General features: G+C 36.2%; 1 protein-coding gene across 2 annotated transcripts in view; it reads right to left on the reverse strand.

Moving 5' to 3' along the window:
- Positions 1-4076: 4076 nt before the first annotated feature.
- The window catches only part of eng (endoglin), a 52682-nt gene continuing 33439 nt past the window's right edge, over positions 4077-23319 (reverse strand). Inside the window, exons 5-14 of one of the 2 annotated variants that reach the window (XM_023961175.2) lie at positions 21510-21684; positions 18016-18187; positions 17026-17128; positions 16661-16871; positions 16364-16536; positions 14133-14363; positions 12027-12093; positions 8406-8516; positions 8276-8317; positions 4077-8189 (exon numbers count right to left, since the gene is read on the reverse strand). In XM_023961175.2, coding sequence (XP_023816943.1) covers positions 8068-8189; positions 8276-8317; positions 8406-8516; positions 12027-12093; positions 14133-14363; positions 16364-16536; positions 16661-16871; positions 17026-17128; positions 18016-18187; positions 21510-21684 — 1407 coding nt within the window. In that variant the 3' untranslated portion in view covers positions 4077-8067. Of the gene's footprint in view, positions 8190-8275; positions 8318-8405; positions 8517-11703; positions 11790-12026; positions 12094-14132; positions 14364-16363; positions 16537-16660; positions 16872-17025; positions 17129-18015; positions 18188-21509; positions 21685-23319 lie in introns of those variants that run through there. The other variant, XM_078956327.1, reaches the window with a different exon arrangement.

The following is a 23319-nucleotide window of genomic DNA, read 5'->3' on the forward strand; positions in this document are numbered from 1 at the left end:
ATATTTTAAAATGAAAGAAAAATGTGCTGTACACATTTAGCTTAAAAAAAAGCATTTTCATTATACTTAACAAAATCAAAATGTTTTTTATGGAAAAATGTGCTTTTATTTTGCCAACATTGTTCAATGATAGTGGTACATTTGGATCAATTATAACATTGATAAGGGTTTTTCACTGCAAAAAAGTGGCTCTTTAGAAATGAGTGAAAAATTCTTACCCCATTGGCAATTTTCTTTAAACAAGCCAAAAAATCAATGTCGGTGGGGTAAGAATAATGGTCTTATTATTTTAAGAACAAAATTCCAGTCACTAAGATTATTTTGCCATTGAAAAACTTGATAAGATTTTTTTTCTTGCGAAAAAGAAAATAAGATTTTTTTCTTGAAACAAGACTATTTGTACTTTCTTAAAATTCAATTTTTGCAGTGATAGTTTGCAGTTTTAGACAAATAAGCAATTCTATACCAAATCTTTGGTTTTACGCTTGCATAGTCTCCAATTACTCCATATAGAGCTCTTTTGTAACCTTATTTCACTCTGGAACAGGTGAAATCTGAATTAGACAAGCCTGTTCTTTTCATTCTATCTCTTTCAAACCAAAGCCTTTTTTTGCTGTCAGTCACTCCAAAGGGTATATTTTCTGAACGCCGCACAGCATTTTAGTCCCAATCCATTTATTTTGTCATAGCTCCTTATCAGTGGAAAGACTTTTACTTTCTATTTTCAAAATACATAGTGCTTGTGTTTAATTAAATTGCAATAAGCTTTTATCTGACTAATTATTCCAGACTTGCTGTCAGCTCGTCTTCCAAGGTTTAATTATGCATTTGACAGTCCTACAAACTAGAATTTAAAAAAATAACCAAATTATTTACATATTTTTGCAGATTTTGATTTGCTTGATATGAGGGCAAAATATGTCTATATTTGCGTTTGTAGTTCAAACTATGGAAATACAATGATTTGTAATGAAACATTAAGAGCTGATCCTGTTTCCAACTGAAACCGCTATGACTCGAGTGACATTTCATGGTTTCTGTTATTTGCATGTGAAAGGGCGTGTAAGGCAAAAAAAAAAAAAAAACACTTACAAGTTAAAGAGAAAAAACTGCTGTGGTGTGTTGTCTCTGCGGAGTTTTAAACAAACATTCGTGTCTGGGTTTGGAAGGAATGGGATTTGCTTCGGGCACACTTCACTGCGTGTAAGTTAGAGGATTACCCATGACCAGACTGTGGATAGTCAGGGAGGTGTGGGCATGTGTGTGTGTGGATGCTCGCGGGAAAGTGAATGTCTGAGTGGGGGGGAGAGGGGGAGAAGACAGAAGCAGAGCCTGAGCAGCACAGCCTTGGAAAAGTGTAAACAACCTTGTGTGCTGCACAGCAGCACCTCGGGGTGTGAAAGTCTGAGGGAGAGACTGCTTTCGCCGAGTAACCTCTGTTCTGCTCAGATGAAGCTTCCTGAATTCAACATGCCCTCAAGGCTTTATCGGCTTCATGTCAGTGTGAGTCATGGATTTGTTAACCCGATTAAAAGAACAGAAAACACAGGTACGCAATAATGTGAAATGTAAACATTTACACTGGATCAAGATCAACATTTGGCATTCGCGGCTTTCACTACTTATATTGCTTTTACTTGCTTTGAGTTTTGCAAGCAAAGTTCTCTTCTTATATTCCTATTTCATAAGCAATTCAAACTCAGTTCAAATGTTGCACCATCTAGTGGCCATTGGAAATCCATTAGGAAAAAGCAATTAAAAGCAAAGCTAAAATGTCAAGCAGTAAAACAAAGACCTACTTGTGACAATAACCTTTTTACTGCATGAGTCAAATCAGAATTATTTAAATCTTTTGTCAATAGCACAACTAAAAGTACTTGACTGTAATTTACTATTTAACCTCTAGATGTCACTATCCCGAAAACTGCACCTTTAATTTTAGCTTGTTGCACCAGGGTTTGTTTTTTTTAATATAAATTATTATTTTGCATTCAAAACTTTTTTTTAAGTTTTTCTCTTTATTAAAAATGTTTTAAAAATTTACAAAAAAAGCCATAGCATAAATTTAGTATGAGTTTGGATTTGGCTCCTAAGAAAATGTGTACATTTTTGACATTTTTTCTTCTATTATCAGACACGGCTGTGTTTTTCATACATTTTGTTTTAAAAATAAATTAATTAATGAATAACACATGACTTACCCATAATTTGTGCGTTTGTGAGCATTTCGGGCTTCTTTAGTCAAAACTCTCACATTACGCATCGCTAAGCAGGTTTTTAAGACTATTTTCAGGCTCTACCTACAAAATTTACAGCCTTTGAACATGCATATTTTTTAACAGATAATCACAAAGACATCCTAATGCCACCAGGTAGAACTCCAACACACACTTTGGCAAAAAGAGTTGTGACAACTGGCTTTTCCAGGTCTGGTTTACACTACAAACCCAGCAAACACCTTTCACAAGGTATAGTTTTGCACACAAGAATGGATACAGAATCATGAAAACACAATACTCTCAATATGTTCTGTAGAAAGCATCTATTCTACCGAACGTCTAAAAAATGGGAGCTGTCTGCTGGCATTTGGTGTCCTGGCCCAAGTTATGTTAGACGCAAGTGAATTTGCAGGAAAAATGACTTGACATTTTCAGGAAAGAAGACCAATAAAAAATGTTCTGATTGGAGAATTGTTTCAGGCCAAGTTACACTTTTTTGAAAATGAATTTACAAATTTTAAAAATACAGTGTTTTGTCAAGAAGGGGATCCCGCGTGAAAATCTCTGCCAAACTACCTGTGGAAAATCAGTGGCGACCCCTGAAAGGATATGCAGAAAGGGGAACAACAAGATAGAGCTAAAAGTCACGAGCCAAGCTTTGCTTCTAACTCACTTTGATAATAAACCTGGATCTATTTAGTTTAGATTACAGAAAATAAAGGCAAAATGCTCTTTCACTCTGAATCTCTGTTACAGTTTATGTATGAAAATCTACAAACGGAACAATATTTTGCCATCACCCATCTTTAAAAGGGGAAAAACCTTGACAGTCATGACTCAAATGCTTCAATTATTCCAAGATACTCAAGTATGATTGACTGGCTCTTGTGCTCCCTGTAGTTCATTCTAGCCATGCTTCACTTTTCCATGGGGTTTAGTCAAACAAGCCATTACTTTTTTTATTTTTTATTTTTTTGCTGACTGGTCAGGCCTGGATTTAGCCAGCTCCAGTATGAGGTGCAGATAGAATATCAGAGGGGCAAGTCTGGATATGCTGAGACTTTGGGGGTATCATACCCCTCCAAGTCCCGAAAATGCATGGAAAACTATGCTATTAACATATCAGTTCATCTATCCATGTATATATATATATATATATATATATATATACACACACTCCTTAGATCTAATTGTCTTGTAAGTTGTATATTCAATGCTTTTCCCGACATTATTCCCCACATTTACCGGGTTTGGGACAATAATAACCTTTTTTATCTATTTTTTTTGTCTTATTTGTCTGTCCATCCTTATGCTTTTTTGTCTCTTACTTTATTTTTTTTTTGTTTTCTATTTCTTTAGTTAACTGTGAATTTTTGCAGGCCATCACATTTAGAGGGGCAGATATTGCAATCAAGTGGGTAACCCCCCCCTTACCCATGCCCATATCTGGCCTTGTGTGTGGTTTTCTTTGCAATATAAAGACTATCCATCTGTTTGATTGTGGATGTGCAGCAAAGGCTAGAGTTTATGTAAAGTAAGGATCCAATTGAAAGTATGAGTTGAGAATTTCCCTGTTATTCCAAACATTTGGAGTGAAGTAACTTTGTCTTTTTCACTGATCCGTGTAGACCTGGAAAAAAAAAATAACGCCTTGATACTCCTTTTCCACCACTTTTCCTTTATTCTGAATAAAGCTGTAAAGATATCTCAAACTCTGTCTGCCTGCGTCTGTCTGTCTCCAAAGATTCAGTGGAAAATATGCAAAACAGTTGGCTATTGGCCACTCAGTGCATTTTGGAGCAAAGTGCAGCCTCTAAAATGCCATCAGGGCAAAGGAAATACACCGGAAAACAGGAATAATGTCTGTCAAATTTACTTTATTAAAAAGACTTAAGGATTTAAAAAAAAAAAGAAAAACAAAGCATCACTTGAGTTCTGTCTTGACAAATGAATCTTATTTTAAATGGGTAAGAGTCGCTCACTATAGCGAAAAAAAAATAACTGCACTCAAACCTGTAAGGTTAAGCAGTGAAAAAAACTGACAGCCTGCATGGTTTCAGAAAGATTTAACACCCAACGTCCGCCTACTATAAAAATGTGTTTGTATTTGAGGACAAAGAAATAAGTTATCACTGCGGTTTATCAGAATTTTAAAGTTGGGTGTCTGTTGATAAAAAGTCTGGGGTTGCGAGTTCAGGGTGAGACATCCTGGAATCATCAACATCACAAATGGAATTCCCCATCACATCCACTGAAGATGAGCTCCACACAATGTCAGGATGTGCGGCTGCAAACATATGCTTCATTTTTGACTGCAGCACAGTCAAACAGCCAAAAGACAGATAATGATTTTTTTTTTTTTAAGTCTGTGATGACAGTGGATCTTTGCTCTAAGAATACATACATACGACCCAAAAAACAAAAGATAAGCTACAACACAAATCTTGTGCTTTGATTAAAAATTGTCCCAGTTTTTAAAAATACAACAGAGACCATACCGGATTATGCTTTAAGATAATGATATACAAAACTTACAAGGGCAAACAAACAACGGTACATGGTAGAAAGGACATATCAACATTACATACATGTTAATATCATCATATTGCACAATTACTCAAGTGACAATTTGTACTGGCCCTCTTTTTTTTCTGAGATTACTGGGGGGAAAAAAAAAAACGTTTTGAGTTTATTGAAAAATGCATCAAATTGTATAGTATGCAAAATAAATTAGTCCTTTGAAAAAAAAATCAAAAACTATGTATTAGAAGAATGATGCACATGTATTTGGCATCAGATTTACAGATTTTTTTATGTCAAATTTTTCAAAGTAGGTGACATACAGAAGTGGGTTAAAAGGAAATAAATACAAATGTGGGCTATTTCAAAATTGTATCAAAATTTCAAAGTTTAGACATTAAAATTGGAGTTCTGGTGGAGGAAAAAAGCTGCAGCTGTAAAGTTAAGGTTAGGAAGAAAATCAGAATTGTTTAAAAACAACAGTTCTCTTTTTCAGAATTCTTCAATGTACATAATTGTCTCTTTGAAAAAATTCTCAGGAAAAAAAAGTCCTGATTATTGAGTCAAAACCTTATGATTTATATTAAAAAGATAAAATTAATATTTTAGCTTTTTTATTTTAATATAAAAAAATCAAATATCCTTCACAAATTGAACGCAGCATGCATCATGTCTGGCTTTTACCTAGACAATTCTAAATTATATAACCAGGTGTACATTTTTTTTTTTTTACTTGAGTAATACATTTTGACAAAAACAGAATATTTTTCTATCCGTCCCTCCATCTATTTTCCAAATCTGCTCTACGTCTTTCAGGGTCAGGGTGTTGCTGGAGCCTATCCCAGCTACAGTTGGGTGAAGGCAGGGTACACCCTGGACAGGCTGCCAGTCTGTCACACTGTGAGAAAACTTTTATTCCTGATAATTCTTTATTGTGATTTTCCCTAAACCTCTTCTGTATGGACAATTATATTTTATGAAATAGTTGTATGAATTTCAAAATAAAAGAAAAAAACAACAACATTTGTACACTAACATAAACAGTTTCACGGATCAACCGTCATTCTTCAGCTAAAGCCTTCCTCATATTTCCTATCAAGCAGCTATGAAACTATCAAACAACTATACAAAGGTTACATGTGTTACTAACCTAACATTTAAAAAAATCAAGATGATATTTAAACATACGTTCTAAATAGTAATCCAATTTGAACAGTTATGAAAAAAGGTTTTTGAACTGTGCTTTGAAGCAATTCATGTTATATTGGATATTTGACCATTATCACAGATTTCCATTTGTGTCCAGTTAAGATGTATGCAAAGCTGACTCAAACAGATAAAGTTAGAAAGAAATTTGAATAGAAAAATATGATGATTACTTGTGTGAACACTAAGGAATTTCATCTTGGACGTGAGCTACAGACATAGTGCAGGAGTCTGGAGAACAGTTTTTTTTTATTTCAGTAGAATATAGACAATTCTATAAGACGGAGTGAATAAAGGCTGTTACCAGAGTCATTATAAATCAAATATAAGCTTTAAACTCTCAAATCTTTTGATCTATGTTAAAGTGTTCCCAGTGGTCTTTTAATTATGATAATGCCGTTTTTTAAGTCATTTCCTCTGAAATAGTTTCTGCAGAGCGCTTACTTAGAAATGCAAATTTGAACTTCATTTTCTTAAAATATATCCTCCATAATTAGAAAAATGCCACAAGTACATGTTAAAACACCAAAAAACAAAGCAGAGTTTAACTGACTTCTAACCGTAAAGTTTTTGATGAAGATTCTTTAAATTTAGTTAATATTTGTCATATTCTGTGGATCTTTTACTCAGATTGAGTTTGTAATCCTTCACCCTATTGTATACTCAGACAAGAGCCAAGAGGGATTTCTTTAGTTCACTTCATGTAGTGCTAATGCTCTGACTATGGATAAAGTCATTCTTCCTTCCACTCATCTCTAATTACAAAATAGACTGCAGCACCCGGGTCTTAACACACTATGGATAATAGGACACCAAATATCATAAAGCATAATAGATTACAGTCTATGTCCATGTCCTGAACATAAAAGCATGACTGCAGGTTTAAAGGGTAATGATAAAAGTAATTAAAATGTTCAAATTATTGTCTTTATCAGTTATGCTAAATTTAGGAGTGATGATTGTAATGGACTCCCTATCATTTCTGGTGAGAGAAATGTTATCAAAACGCCTATATTGGGGGGAATTTCCACTCAGTTGACCTCTTTGTATCAATGGTGCTTCTTTGCTTTTATAAAGAACAAAAGTAGTGTGTTCAGTTTGATATTAGAATCCTTCCAGGCACAAAAAAGTAGTGCACACAAGAAAAAAAAACAAATAGATAAACAGTATATATGTATTTTTTGTGAAGAAACAACATTTTAACTGGGAAATGTTGTTCAATTACTTTCAAAAAATACTTTTTTACAGTGTTTTTAATATATATTTATATAAATAAATAGGCTAGACCAGTCTGTAACTTCAAATAAACACATAAAACAAAGGAAGTGCTAGTCAGCATTGATACACCCACTGGAAAGCATGGAAAGTTTGTGAATGACCCACAGGGTCATTTGAGGGTTAACTTTTAACATACAAATTTGCAAAATTAATAAAAAGGCAAAAAATATAATAAATTCAACAGATAAATCTTTTCATAAGTTTTTTTTTTACTTTTATAAAATAAGAGGTAGCTGTGAAACATGTTCCCTTAAAATCCAATTTTAAAAAATATTCCTGGAAGTGAGCATTTTGTTTTTGACATCCAAACATGTAAATCTTTAAGTGTCTGTGCGTTTTTTGGACGAATCCTTTTGTTTTGTTTTTTTTTTTTGTTTTTTTTTTTGGGGGGGGGGGGGGGGGGACCGACATGGCTACAGCACTTCATCTTTGTCTGTCTTTTGACCAGTTTGTCTCCTGTTGTGCTATTATTGTGCTGCCATCACGCAACCACAATTCATTGAAAGGAATGCGCTGAATTTCCTGTTAGCTCTTGGGGGATATGGTTTGTTTTTCCTGTTGCTCAGAGCCAGATTATTTCTTTTCTTTTTTGTTTTTCCTTTCTTGGCCCTTCTAACTTCCCGTCTAGAAGTTTTGCCTCACAGAGAGACTCCAAATGTAATCCACAGGACATTAGATCTTTGGTTTGTAATCCACCTTTCAATTCCCACAACTACTAAACTTCTAGGTAGCACCCATTTTTTCCAACACATTTTTTTAATGAGATTATAATGTGGCAGAAATTTGGAAATGTTAAAAAAAAAGAAGGTTAAACCAATTAAATGTCTTTGATGGTGGAACATACTTATGCCATGCTACTGGTCGGTGTGCTTTTGGTGCTTCCAATGCTTGCATTGGCACTGCTGTTTTCAGAGGGGCATGGGTTGGTGGATACAGGCTGCCGCTTTACTCTTGAGCAGGGGCATACTGAAGAAAAAAAAATACCAACAACACAAGCCAATGAGAACCTGAAGAGAACAATGTCAACAAGGAACGGAGCACAACTTTCTCACCAGGAATGCTGGCTGCAGTGGAGTCCAGTCCAGTTGGATACCCTTGGGTTGAGCACAATAAGACGGTCTTTAATCCATACAATAACATTTCCACTTTGATGTCCTAGTAAAACTTTATGAAAACACTTACCTGTTTTAATTTTGATAATCCACAGAGCTCCGATAAGTAATACTCCAATTAGGAACCCTCCAAAAGCAATGCCAAGAACACCAGATAAGCCAAAGTCAATGCATGGTTGGGCTGAAACAAGAACACCAAAGAATAATGTATACAAGCTTAATTTAAACAGCAGTGAGCACAAGACAAAGCTGACCAGAACTTTCCGTTTTTTATGATTTCTTATATTAGCAATGGCTCTAGAAGAAAGTCTGCTCCTGCAAATACTAGTCTCTTTAAAGCCGTGTGACTCGGCCACATTCTGAGCATTCTCCATGCCAGAAATGTTGCTCTTTTGTGATACATGCGTGATATACATAATTCAGAAGTGTCATTCGTCAATGTGCAAAGATGTCCCTCCAGGGTTTCAGCCGATGGGTCTTCACTTGAATTGAGTTTGTTCACAATTTTTGATCGATTGAGAATTACGCAGTTTACGCGTTTTTTACGTAGCTTATACACAATTATTACGTAAATCTTACACAATTGTGCATGACTTTTACAAGATGCATATGCAAATTTGTGGCTTTCCATGACCGTTCCATGTATGCCCACGTATGTCACGGACTTTTCATGCACGTACCACCAATGTATAACTTTTACATCACATATAAGGCATTCTTGATGCATAAGTGAAAATTTCACGCGAAGACCACAACTTTCTGAGTATTCCACGTATATTCCCATATGACCAATTTATCATTCATGCAGTATGCACAAAATGTGCATAGTGGCTGTGTGACACTGCCTTTATTAAAAGAAATGATCAGAAATTAAATCTCTTTGCAAGTTAAAAACATTTTTATGGATTTTCAGTTATCTGGGTGAAGGAAACTATTAAATACAATGAGTTCCAGCAATGTCTTTTTTCTAAGTTGAAGACAACAAGAAGTGACAAAAAGTTTACATTTTATTATTACTTTTTTTTTACTTTTTACCCTCAAGACCTCCTTTGTGAGAATGATTAATAACAGTTCTACTTTTTTTTAAGAAAGACTAATTAATGCAAGACGAAGCATGATAAAAGATGACTGTTTTAATCACCTGCCCCCCAGAATTAATCAATTGAATTGACAATTTATCACTTCATTTCTGGATTAAACTTCATATTGGCTGCAACAAAAACAGCTCTGTCACATACTCCAATGATTACAATTTTCCCTCAAGCGTCACAGTAAAAAAATGTTAAAAGCCTCTATGAGCAGCGGGTGCAGAGGTCAGGTCATCTTATATATCCCTTTAACCAGATGATCAAAATAACCTGGGCTTTTGCAATCAGTGTGTTCTGATTGCATCTTCATGTAGGATTCCAAACACCATTTGCACTAATGGAAAATCCCTTCTGTCATGCACTCTCTTCTCCTGTTTTTTATTTATTTATTTTTTTTGGCAAAAATGTCTGCGCCTCCGCTCAGCAAGCTCCAGACACAAAGAAAAAGTAAATTAGACTCTAAAACTTGTGCAGCCTCCTGACATGAAGTACTGCAGGGCAAGCAGATTGTCCCGGTCTGGTGAGGGCACTGCAGACTGTTTCGTGCTAATAAATTACCTTGACACAGATAGAATGTGGAGGGGGAAAAAAGCTGCACATTAGATCATTGATAGTTTCCACTCACCCAGATGTCACAATTAACTTTGGTGACATCTGTGTCTAACAATGAGCAATTTATCTATTGCTCTCTTGTTTGAGGTGAAATTGCTGAAAGTTTTTTTCCACCATATTTTTAGCAGGTTTTCACATAAAGAAAGTACTAAATTTGACCCAGCAGATTCAAATGTCAATCTGTCTCGGATTTTAGTGGGAAGACTGTGCGACTCCGCCAGGCTCCAAAACATCTTCGTACTAAAAAGAAAAAGAAGACAAAAAAAAAAAAAAGCAAATAAAAATAATAAAAAAAAGCTTGTAAGCTGTCACAGATCCTCACCAAACAGTGTCCGTGTGTGCACGCATGTGTTTTTAGATCAGTGTGCAAACACATGCTCTCCCTTGCCTCCTTCTTCTGCAAACGGCCAACATCTGAAGATTCGTAAAATAAATAATCGGCGCCGCTCCGTTTGTTTTCTCGCACCTGCCTGTGTTCCCTCCAGCCAGCACAAGCTAACACTACATACTGTTTTCATGATTCATGGAATCTGGGCCCCGTCCCTTAGGGGATATGAAGTAGAGGACATCGCGGACAGAAAACATTCTTTGTTCAGGAGAAGTTTGGCCATTACTGCATACATTAAGTAACTTTGACTAATGACTTTGGAAAGTAGAGTTTGTGCTGCAAAAATGCGAATCGTACGAGTATTCTACGTAGCTCAAAATGTCAGTTTTTGTTTATGGAATATAAATATTGAATTAAAAAGGTTTTAAAAAATGCAGCAATGTTGATATATAATGAATAAATGCAACATATCACCTGAAATAAACAAAGCAGAGCACTGAAACAGTGACATCTTGTGGGTATTTGTGCTGCCTGCATGCCAGACATCAACCCTGTCGCTTGCTGATCTAACAACAGGGAACATTCTTTGACCCTGCATGGGACAAAAACATCACAACAAGCTCAAGCAGGCTTTCTCCAGAGACTTGTTTTCTGCAGTCGGTAGCTGTGTTAGTTTGTATAAGGGAGGCTTTGACAGCAAAGCTGAACAAACAGGAGCAGGAAGCAGAAGCTCCCGTCCAGGTGGAGAGGAGGAGAGACACCAGGCCTGTGCTGTGACTCCCTGCCCTCTGCATGAAAACTCCCAAACAGGAAGGATTGCTGAATGGAGCACTCAGTCCTGCCCCATAAAGGCTTGCATCCAAAAGAAAAAATGTTAGTCTGCTGGTTCTGTTTATATATAGTAACCTTTGTATCTTTTTTAGTGGAAAATCAATGGAGGCCTGTAAATAGGCATGACAAACCAGTGATCTATTTTTGTATTCAACGCTGTTTTCCATTAAAAAAAAAATCTAAAAGGTTATGTCACAAAAACATCCATTGTCAGTTGTGTGTCTCATTTGTACATTTTCTCCTCCTTGTGTCATTTTCCTCATTAGAATCCTATACGCGGAAATTATTATTTCTTTTTAGAAAGACATCTTTTCCTTTATTTTTCAGCCAAACATCTTGATTAAGCTCACAATAGCACAAAGCCCTCTAGAGTCTGTGTTTGGACAGCGGTGCAGTCAGACCTCCTGGAAACACAAAGGACTTCACTCCCCCATCAGCTCCTTCCCCTCGCGGGCCATTATGTCTGATTGTGGCCACAAGGTCAGTCCGCAGACCTTCCTAAAGGACGGGGCCCTGCCCTACAACTTCTCGCTAGCTCTGGCTGCGTGTTGATTTCACTGCTATGGCAACCAGCGGTGTGGCATATTGGTTCACGCTGTAAGCAACAAGGAGAAAATTACAGCTCAACTGTTTGGCTCAACACCAACACACTGATTAAGTCCTGAAGGCATAGAATGTAATTTCAGATTATTATTTTTTTTATTAATCATTTGTCTCTGAGTTCAAGGAATATATTTATAGATCTGTCTGTTGATGCAATGTACATGTTTGCCATTTAAGCTCATTTTTCAAATTAAAATTTGTTTTATTTTGGAGTTCAAACTGAACTCACTTGGTGGTTGCAGACACGGCTGTGTCACTTCCAGGCTCCTCCTCACGCTTCCTCCAGGTCCACATCTCTGCAAAAACAATCACATGACATCATCATGAAGAATTTCTCTTTTAAACTGCCTTCCAGGATATCCTCATTAATAATGAGAGAAAAAAAGAAAAACTTGCATTAAAAGTTGTAACTCAATGATAAGTATCTTTTCTTTTTTTTTTAGAATCAGTTTTGCTTCATAAGAAAAAGACCTTTTGCAATGCTAGAGTTTTAAACTCAATAAAGAAAGTATTTCTTTTCTGAGAAATGAACATTAGATCTTTTAGGTAAAGGTTTCTTTGAATCAATAAATAATTTTATGTTTTACCCAGTTGTAAAAAAAAGGAATAAGGTTTTCACAACCACACTGACTCAGAGCTTTTTTTTTTGTATTTGAGATAAAAAAAAAAACTTCAAAATGATGCTTAAAGACCCACTCCGATCATCTTTTGATCTATTTTAAAGCAGTGTTCTATTAATTATGATTATGTTGCTTTTAGCCAAAATTAGCATGAAAAACCATTGTTATCTAGGACATAGTTTCTGCAGAGTGGCTGGAGTTAAATAATTTGAATTAAGAACTACCGAGAAATGCTAATTTAGGCCTAATTTTCCATCATCAGAAAAATAATACATAATTTAGCTAAAAACACTAAAAAACACATTTTTTTATTGGAGTGGGTCTTTAATGGGCCAGTGTGGGCAACTTTTACAGGAAAAAAAATCTCTTCATCAATTATGCACATAAAGAGGCTGGAGTTTATTCAAAGTTTTGCATTTGAGTATAAAAGCTGGTGTTGTGAACTCAAAACATGCTGTCAACAGAATTCTCAGTGCAAGCAAAACGCGCCATCTTCAAGCATCAAAACAAAGCCAATCCCTCAGAGACAGTGCTATCATTAGAGTGCCCAAATCAGTAGTCTGTTCAGTGCGAGGGAAGAAGAACACACTGGTGCGCTTAGCAACATAAAAAGGTCTGGACAGGAGGCAGCAGGGATGGATGATCACAGGATCCTTTCCATTATGAAGAAAAAACCCCAAGAAGAGCGTCCAGCCGAGAGCAGCGCACTTTCCAGGAAGTAGACATATTACTATGCAGGTTTGCCATAAATAGAAGACTTCGCAAGATGAATTGCAGAGGGTTCACCACATGCAGCAAATCTGTCATACGCTTTAAAAGTAGGGAAAAAATGGACACAATATTCTTAGAATGCCTTAAACCTCATATTAGATGGAAAGGATGTAAAATACCAGCAAGAAAAGCGCATGGACAAGACTCATCGTTCCTCATGATCTGAACAGAATCACCTATGAAATATGTATGGCTGCCAGTAGCACAGAGAGGCTGGTATTTACTGATGATGGCACATAAGACAAAATCATTGTGAAGTGTATACGGGCACTGTGTCTGCTTAGATTCAGACGCATGCTGCACAGTTGATTGGATAATGGCTTTGCAAACACAAATAGAAACCAGCTGAAATGCTACTGGGGAAACAATTCAGTAGCGTTTTCAAAGCAGACATGTGCAACATCCTGCTGTAGTCAAGTCGGTTACCTGATCTCAACATGATCAAGCTGTTTTCTCCTCTTTCTGAAGACGAAACCAGGAGCAAAACGACTCAAAGGGCTGACAACAGCTGCAACAAAGACCTGGCATAGCAACGCTGAGGATGAAACCTGCTCGACTGTGATACAAGTCAGCGTCAGACTCCAGGCAGACATAACTGAGAAGAACTCTTCTCAAAATGGTGCAGCAAAGAATTGACTTTATATTTGTAGTATGTAGTAAGAATCCCACTTTTAGTCCTGAAAGGTTGTTCTTATGCATTGCTGCAATCTGCAAACCCTGCCTGCAATTTAGATGTAAATGACCTCGATTTACAGCCGAGGGCCTGCACTTTGAGGTCACACTTATAAGTTACCTAAACCTTGTTAGTTTTAAATATATAGTAGATAAAAGAAACATTAACTTCATCATTGTTTACGGGACCTTTTGTGCTGAAACACTAAAAACCTTGTAAACTCACCAAAAATGTACCTTTTTTTGTTAGGTGACAAAAGATAAATTCTTACCTCAAGATGGCAAATTTCAACAGAACATTCCACATCCCATGTGGTGGAAGTGAGCTCTTGGATCTGGTCAAAGGAGAAGCTGAGTCTGGTGCTGGTGGTGCACGTATTTAAGGAGCAGGCCTCTGGAAAGAAGGGCAGCTCTTTCACTACAGGGCACGACCCTTTGGAGCGAGCATGGCATGTGATCACCTTTATGCTCAAAACAATGCTCCCTAAGGTGGCTCCAGAAATCTGCAAGAGACCAAGAATGACATCAAGGAGACTTAATTAGGACAAAAACATACAGTCTGCTATAAAAAAAGACTTAAAACAGACTACCTTTATATTCGGCATGTATTATGCTAAATATTTTATTAAAATGTAAAAAGTTTACAATAAAAATTCAAATGTTAGTTGCTCTCACATAAGCCCACAGACATAACCGTTTTCTCGCTTTGGAAAATTTATCAGACACTATTAAACTGAGATTAGAGCAGTTTAGACAGTGATAGGCCAAGTAGAACACAGGGGGAAGTAAAGGACATAGCAAAACTAGTTGGCCAAGTTTTAACTGGTGAAATTTGAAAGTGCGCTTGATGTACTGCTTTTTCGAGAGGAGTGCAAAGTCTTTTTCATGGATTTAAACAGAGAAGCATTGAATGCAGTTTATTTTTTTTTCCAGTAAGGTTTAGTTTAATTGAGCTAAAGTGGTTCCTCATTTTTTTAGGAAGTTACGTTCTAAAAAAACCTGTAGCTGTATTACTCGTCACTGCACACAGATCTCAACAATTACACGTTTGTCTCTCTTGTTTAAAGACTCAAAATTCAAACTTTTATAGAAAAATTAGTGTTGTAGAATAAAACCAAAGATCTGCTTCCGATCAAATATGTATGTAGCCGAACACATTCTACACAAAAGGCATGGAAGAGATTGATTGACATTGTCAACAGCCATTTAGGACGCAGAACACAATGTGCTGTTAAATAAAAACATTGGAATGGTAGAAATTCATGTAAACAGCGAGAGTGCAAGAGGTGAACCGCGGTGAAGCTTGATTTCCCACAAAGTTGGTTATTTTAAAAGAAAATGTTTAGAGAGGAGCCAGGAGCCTGCTGAAAAAAAAGCGAAACTGTTTTGCAGGTTAACCCTTGTGCTATCCTATGACCCCACCCTTACATTGACGTGTTATCCCTACCATGACAAAGGTAGATAAAGGTGAAGAGGATTTCATGTAATCCATGGACACCAGTGAAGATCACAAATCATTGAAGAAAAAAGGTTCAGCGCATTATCTAGTGGGTCTAGATGACCCAACTCCCAATGTTAAAGTCCCTAGGATAGCACTAAGGTTACTCTCACTGTACCTCTCTGTTCATAGAAATATTATTTTTCTTTCTTTGATTTTGTCATTTTACCGGCACAAACATGAAAATGGTTCCTATGCAAAACAAACACATCCTCACCTTTCAACAGCTTGGCAGCATTAAGCTAAATACGCCGTATGATAGCCAATTATCTGTTGGTTTTCACATCAAATGCTTAACTAATTTATTCCCTGCATTTTGAAAAAGTTAAACGAAAGAGTTTATAAATTGAATGAACTGTAAACCCACAGCTCTGTGGTTGAGGCTGGTATTTCTCTGAGATGGGGTGGTTATTATCATTTTAGCTTGCCTCATTACAGCCTGTTCACTAGGAGACTGCAGGGGCCAATACTGTTATTATCCACCATTATCTTCCTATTATCCATGTGGTATAAAAGATGCAAAAGAGTTCTGACTGTACTTGTTACCAAACAAAGCTGCAATTATGCTATCTGTTTGATTCTTTTAGATTATTTTTGTAGAGCAATTCCACTTTGAAGCTAAAAAGTTGAATCCCTTAAAAATGCTGTAATTATGATGATTTTCTTTCCGATTACCTTAAAGTATTTGGCTCCTTAACATTCAAAAAATGGTAAAAACTAGTTGGGAAATTCTACCGGGCACCTGCCATGTGCTGGTATTAAAGCACATTTTAGTACACTACTCTGGTATTAATTCCAAATCTGTTAACTTGCAGGAAAGTTATTTTGCAATAAATATCTATTTTATATTGATAATATGTCTAACACAAGAGTCTCTCAGCTCAGACAGAACAAGTTAAAAAAGGAAGAAAAAATAATTTAAATATATATCAATATAATATGTATGTTGATTTTACAGGGATGTGACAAAGCAAAACGTTAATTTTTGAAATTCCCTGTTCTCACCTCTGCATAAATTCTCTTATCACTCTGTACTTTGGCGTTCAGGTCGAGAGGTAAACGGAAGTCTGGGGAGGTGAACAGCTGCATCACCAAAGGCATCAGATGAGGAGGGTTAGTCGTCATGGGAATCAGGGGTTTTTGCCTTGGTGTTGTCGCTGTGGCTGAAGGAGTAATCTCTGAAAGGAAACAATAACACATTTTAAAAATGTTTCTGGTTTGACAGATTGTGATTCTCACCTATGAAATATTGGACGAGATTAGGACAAAAAGAAAACAAGTGTAACTCTTAAACAGACATACCTGCTGCGTTCAGAGCCTTTCCGAGAATTAGGGAAATAACTGGGTTGTTTTCTGTGTCCTGTCTGACTTCAGTGTAGCTGGTGAAGATATTGGTTTTAAAAGTATCTAAGGCCACCTTCTGCACATTGACAGCGCTGTCATTGTTTAGCGTGCACTGCGGCTTGATTCCATAACTGATCGCCTCGGTAACCAGCATGATGTTGTTGTTAGACTGTAAAAGATAAGAGCAGGTTTCAAGAAGGAATCTTGAATTGTTATTTGCAGACATGTAACAAAAGTGTTGTAACTAAAAGCAACACAGTGACTCAGTGAAGGCTCATGATTCATTTATTAACTGGAGATTTGAGGTGTATTTGTGAGCTTACACGAAGCATAGCGAGTTGAGGATTAACGACAGTCCACGTGGTCCCCTGAGGGCCTCTAAGGAACACTCTGGTGTTTGTGACGTTCACATGCAGAGATACATTGCTGTCATATGAAGAACAAAGTATTAGAAGACGAGCTTTTGCAACAAATACAGAATAAGATTATTTTTTTCCTTAAAGACCCACTCCAATCATCTTTTAGCTATTTTAAAAGCCTTCGCAGAAGGTGTGTCACAACCTCATTTTAATAACAAACCATATGTTGCACCTCTGAACCGAATCGTGGGGAAAGTTGCATCTCTACTGCATAGAGGTCTATGTTTCAAGTGTCATCTAAGAGGGATTTATTAGCTATTGTTTTAATACAACATACTAGGCTTAGTATAAGCCAACTGTTACCAACATTGTTACTACGGTACCTTATTGGCAAATTTGAACAATTTTTCTGATTTTGCTGTTGGTGGTGGTGTTTTGAAACACACAAATCATGGATCCAACTGAAACAAAAATCAAGGTCTGAACCAAATTGTGAAAATAGGTGTATCTGTGAATTCCTAGTTTCCACTTTTAATTATGATTATGCTGTTTATAGCTAAAATTAAAAGGAAAAAAACTATACTTTTCTGGGACATAGTTTCCGAAGAGCGGCAGAAATTTGCTTCTGAGTTGTGTGGGGGAAGGTTGGTGCGGAGAAACCCCACCCTCTTTCCTCTTTGCTGAGATCTCAGAGCGGGTAGTTTATTTGTCACGTAGAAAATATGTGACAAATAAGCTCTTTTTCAGACATCTGTTTTTTTCATCTGTTCCTGATTCACAACAATTTGAATAAAGAAATACTTAGAAATGCAATTTTGAGCCTATTTTTTCTTAAATATGTCCTCTGTCATCAGAAAAATGCCACAAGAACATTTTAAAAACATTAAAGAGGGAATTTTCATCAGAGTGGGTCTTTGACGGACATGCGGTGTTGTAAATGGGGTCAAGGCTTACCGGATGCTGGAGCTCTCCTCGATGTTTATGATATGAAGTTCATCTGCAGAACTGCTCTGTTGCTTCGGGGTGCAAGATTTGAGTGGTGACTCATCAGTTCTGAAGACCACAAAGGGCTTCAATGATGGATCTTCACTTTCAAGTTTGCACTTAGAAGGACCTGGCTTGGTTCCTGTGAGCCCAGAAAGATCTGTTCACTACTTCACTCACAGAACAGCATCACCACAAATAATCCCAGAGCTGTTCCTGAAGTCAGACATTTAAAATATGGAGATTTTCTCCCAAGTAAATATATACATAACTCTGAGGAAGAACAATTTCTCTCATCATCATCATCATCATCTAGTACAAGCTTTCCTTGGAAAAGTGGGCTACAACAGTCCACACTAAGACATAAAAGTGTACAGCAACTTTGTGGGACCAAAGAGTATGTTTCCCGCTGTGAGAGAAGCTCAAAGAGCAAGCCTAGAGACAGCAGACTGCGCTCAACAGCACTTTGCTTCAGAACACTGATGAGATGCGGGTAGATATAGATTTTCCAGTGGAGCTCACATAACTTTGTCACCCCAAAAGTCAAGCAAAGTAAAGCATTCTGAAAAGAGCAGAGGGTTAACTCAGCCTTTCTGCCAAGCTCATTGGAAACTTCAGTAGTCGGCGATCCAATGTGGCATAAAGCAGTGGCATTTGGAGTCAAGAGTTGCAGGGTTGATCAAATCGGAGGAATTACAATGTGTCATTGACAGATTGTTCTGGGTTGCTCATTCTGCACTAGTTTGTATCAATATGTAGATGCAGTGGGGGAAAAAAACAAATAAACAGGACCTTTATTATTTTTATTATACATTTTTTTTTTATTGTCTAAGCGTTTTCCTTGTCTCATGCTGCCTAAAGGACATTATATTAAAAATAAGTGTGCAGGCACTGAGGTCCTTGCTGCTGTTTCGAGCTAACTGCTGAGCAATAACATGTAATGACATCCCTAATGTCCACCATGAATGCCCCCTTTAAATCTAAATGTTTTATTGTACGCTGTGATATTCAGGTACAAAATATTCAGAAACCAACAAAATGTATGCATTTAGTTGTGAAAATTCATGCAGATTACAGATTACCAGATACAATTATTTTAAAATAAAACACAAAATTTGAAAGTTTAATCCAAAAGGACTGCAGCGGGAGAAGCAAACACACTCATGGGGGTCTATGACAGAAAGGCTGAGGTTAACACACAAGAAAAAAAAGAATGATCTGCCTTTTAGATATGTTGCAACTTTTTTCTATTAACTTGTCTCCACAAGCTATCGATTTTCACAGATGAAAGAGACAATAGATGATCCCGTCCACAACCTCCAGATGCTCTTGAAGACAGATTTCTCTAGAGAACACTCTTCTAACATTTTGTTACAGTAAAGTTAAACTTAAGATGTGCTGAACAGTAGAGTGAAACAATTGATACAGGCTGAAATGCAATTGGGGAATTTGATATCTCTCTACTTTTCTCTTATTTTGAAATATGTTATTTATTTATTTTAAAAGTACCATTTTTTTTTAAAATAATGAATGATGCGTAATTTTGTTCTTACTTATAGAGTATTTAAGCTACAGTTACTAGTTTGTGTTGTTTATATTTAATAAAGCCATCACAAGTCTCACGAGCAGGCCTGTTTTAAAGACAGCTGTAGTTTCATGAGAATTTGAAGAATATACTAAAATACACATATTATACCAGTTTTAAAATACAAGATGATATATATATTGGTTTAGATCATTGACTGTAGCGTAGATGAAAAATATCTTTTTAATTTTACACATGATCACCTTTTACATACTAAATTCTTCAACAAGTATAAAAGGTTTCATTAGATTCATTTTATTTTAAAAAGAAAAGCGCAGGTGTTTTTTTTTTTTAAGTTCAAAGAGTTTAGAAAGAAGTGTATTTAATCATTCAGGTATCTATGATGGACTATTAGGACCACCATCAAAATACAAAAAATAATACATTTACGAGAATAAAGTCATTAATTTAAGCTAAAATTTTTATTGGCAAATTATATTGGCTTTTTTTGGTGTTGTTTATGTTATTTTGGGAATCCGACTATTGCAAAATGGCAAAATGTACTTGAAATTTAGTTATTTAGACTAATAGAAATAAAAAGCAGTCATTCAGATATCCACTTCAGTAAAAGTAACAAAGTAACCCTTCTCTCATCAATGTTTCCCACATTCTGCAGACTCTAAGTTATGTAATCAAAGATAAAGATCTTTCCGTCTCCAGCAGTTTTTTATTTTCCTTAATTTCTTTTTTGCATTGCACTGTGCTGTTTCTCATCAATAATTAAGGTAGGCAGTATTTACCTTGACTCTTTCAATCAACCAAATTAAAGGTTTGCGCTGCTGTTGGCTCTTCTTTTTCTTAGTAATAATACATTTTAATTAATTATTTTTTATTCTTGGATTAAAAAAGGGAGTCATTCATAGAAATGCCTTAATCTGCCACGAGTGTTACTGTGTTACACATACTAAAGCAAAGTGGATCGATTGCTAGCTTAACCTTTAAAAAATGAAATATCACAAACAGAACTAAATAACTCAGTACTCAGGAATAGAGAAATTACTAAGTGGATCATACTTCTTGGTATAATCAATGTATTCTGACGCGATAAGCTCCAAATTGTTTCTGTACATTAGAAATAAGTACACTTCCTATAATGTTTACTTTATAACATGATGCTAAGTGCTTTTATACTTTTATCAACCATACCGATCTGTTAGAATGACCAGCTTTTCTGCCAGTATGCAGCTGCAGTCTGTAACCCGGTAATGAAATGCACTATGGAAGGAAAAAAAACAAAACCAACATTTCTTAGTTTCCAAGTTCTCCGAGAGCCTGCAAAACTCAAGGTTTTTGCTGCTATTTTTTTTTCTTTTTTTTCTCACTAAACAAAATACTTGTTTGTTTTACACACATCCTCTTTGACGGCAATTTAAAAATAAGTACGGAGCTACAGCTCACAGTTCAGCCTGGGGCAATCTCTCCTCCATCAATAACACTGAACAGCACTTTGTTCTGGAACAAAAGGACAAACAGCAGAACTTTACTGCACTCTCGTGGTCCACTAGATTTAAGTGGGAAGAGCAAAAGGTTTAGCAGTTTTTTAATCTTCCGTCCTTTTTTTATTTTTATTTTTAATTTCTTTGGATGACTCTGTCATCCACTAGCTGCAAATATTTACAAAAAAGGTTATCTCAGAAACATCCAGTGCTCTGTGTACACTCGGCTGCATACATGGAGAGGGCAAAACCGGAATTACTGCCACCAAAATGTTCCTGTTCTTATTCACATTTTGTTTTGTGTGCTTTTGTGTGTTTGTGCGATTTTCTTTGTCCTTTTATAATCATGTCTTCCCACATTTTTGCATTTCAAAATAAGAGCATTCCTTTCCAACTGTTACTGAGAGACTGTAATCCAACAAATGATGTTTTTTTTTTCTCACCACGTGTTTCACTGAAAGTGAGGTCTTTCAGATTTCGAACAGTCGTGAATGACGTCACACCCCCAAACTTCTGTTCTGCCCACTTCACCAGCTCCTCGTTTTGAGTCGGGAAATCTTCTCTGGTAATGTTCCGACGATCGTTGTCATATAGAACAATCGGGGAGGTTGTTTTTATCTGAAGAGTAAAAAACAAAGCCATAACATCAGTTCAAATCAAACTCAAGAGGTAAAATGGTCAGAATAAGATTTCAGAAATTCTAGAATCCACAAAGCCCCTTGGAAAACATTGGCTTAACATTTTTGTTTTTTCCTAAACAATTGAGTCCATCCCTTTCATTCTCCTCTATCCCTTTTTTATACCCTCCACCCAACTCTCCCTCTATTCTCCATGCAGGACTCTGTTAAAAAGAAATGTTTATTATGGTTAAGTGTCCACGAGACCAGTTGCACAACCCTGTTGGAGCCAAGGTCTTTCCTTTGCTTCCTGAGCGGGGCCAGGAAATGGGACCTTTTTTAACTTTGTGCGTCACTTCAGTCGGCTGGAATCTGGTTCCATACAAGGTATAAATATATACATCCATGAAATCGACTAGACACTGCTGCTTCCTTGTCTGTCCCAATGGAAAATAACAGCGTTTACATTCTGTTTTGCATGAATAAAAAGGTGAGTGGAGGTGATCTGGCTTGAGAATGTCTGTCGTCGTACTTTGATGGTAAAAGAGGTGAAAAAATGAAATAAAATAAAAAAAACACAACAAATAAGTAAGTCTATGTTGCTGAATGCATTTTTTAAACAGTTAGTTTTGGGGGGGATTTTTTTTGTTAATATTTACGTCATAACATTTTTGTAATCACTTATGTTCACAAAAGAAAATCTATTTCTTTTTTACCAGAGGGGTAAAAATGCATACAATTTAGGGCCAATAAATCTTTAAAAAATCAATTTTTAATGGATTTATTTCAATTTTGTCATTCATTTTTTAACTCTATAGTGCAAAAGAGATTGTTATAGCCTTTTGAGACTCATTAGGTTAAACACAAACTTTCCTGTGTTACTTTTTAATCTTGTATCTTGTCACCTTAAAATAGACAAATTTGAGAAAAAGAAAAACATTTACTTTTCCCACAAATTGCAGCCGTGATGTTTGCTAATTATCCAGCTAGCCATAATGAAGTGTGAGTTTGGCCTGAATTGCACAGAACCACCATTTTTGTGCGGATGTGGTGCGCGTGCCTTTGTGACACAAAAAAGGAGGACAAATAGTGGAAGCCAAGCGAGCCAGAGGGACTCGTCGGTCTTTCTGCATAAATATTTGATTGACACAGGATCAAAAATAGCCTGAAGGGATCTACAAATGTAGAAATTGGAAGGATGTCCACAAAACTAAGTAACTAAGTAGACAGCTAGTTAAGTACTAGGGTAGGCTTTTTTTGTAGTACATTTGTAGAAGCAACAAGCATGTGTGACCCTTAAAGACCAACTCTCAAACTGTTGTTTGGTGTTCTTAAAATGTTCTTGAAGCATTTTTCTGATGGAGAACATATATAAAGACAATTAAGCTCATATTTGGATTTCTGAGTCACAAAAAGGCAAATCGTTGTAAATCAAGGCCAAAAGGATAAAAAACCTTTGAAAAATCTTGTATTTCTAATGAACTCCTGCCACTCTGTAGAAACTATGTCCCAGAAATGACACAGTTACTTTGATTTTGGATAAAAACTGTATATTCACAACTAAAAGACCACTTGGAATGCTTTGAAAATGATTAAAAGATGATCAGAGCAAGACTTTAAGCTAAAAACAGAAGTG

The sequence above is a fragment of the Oryzias latipes genome, chromosome 12, assembly GCF_053564925.1.
Source record: "Oryzias latipes strain Hd-rR chromosome 12, Olatipes_Hd-rR_3.1".
Taxonomy (NCBI): domain Eukaryota; kingdom Metazoa; phylum Chordata; class Actinopteri; order Beloniformes; family Adrianichthyidae; genus Oryzias; species Oryzias latipes.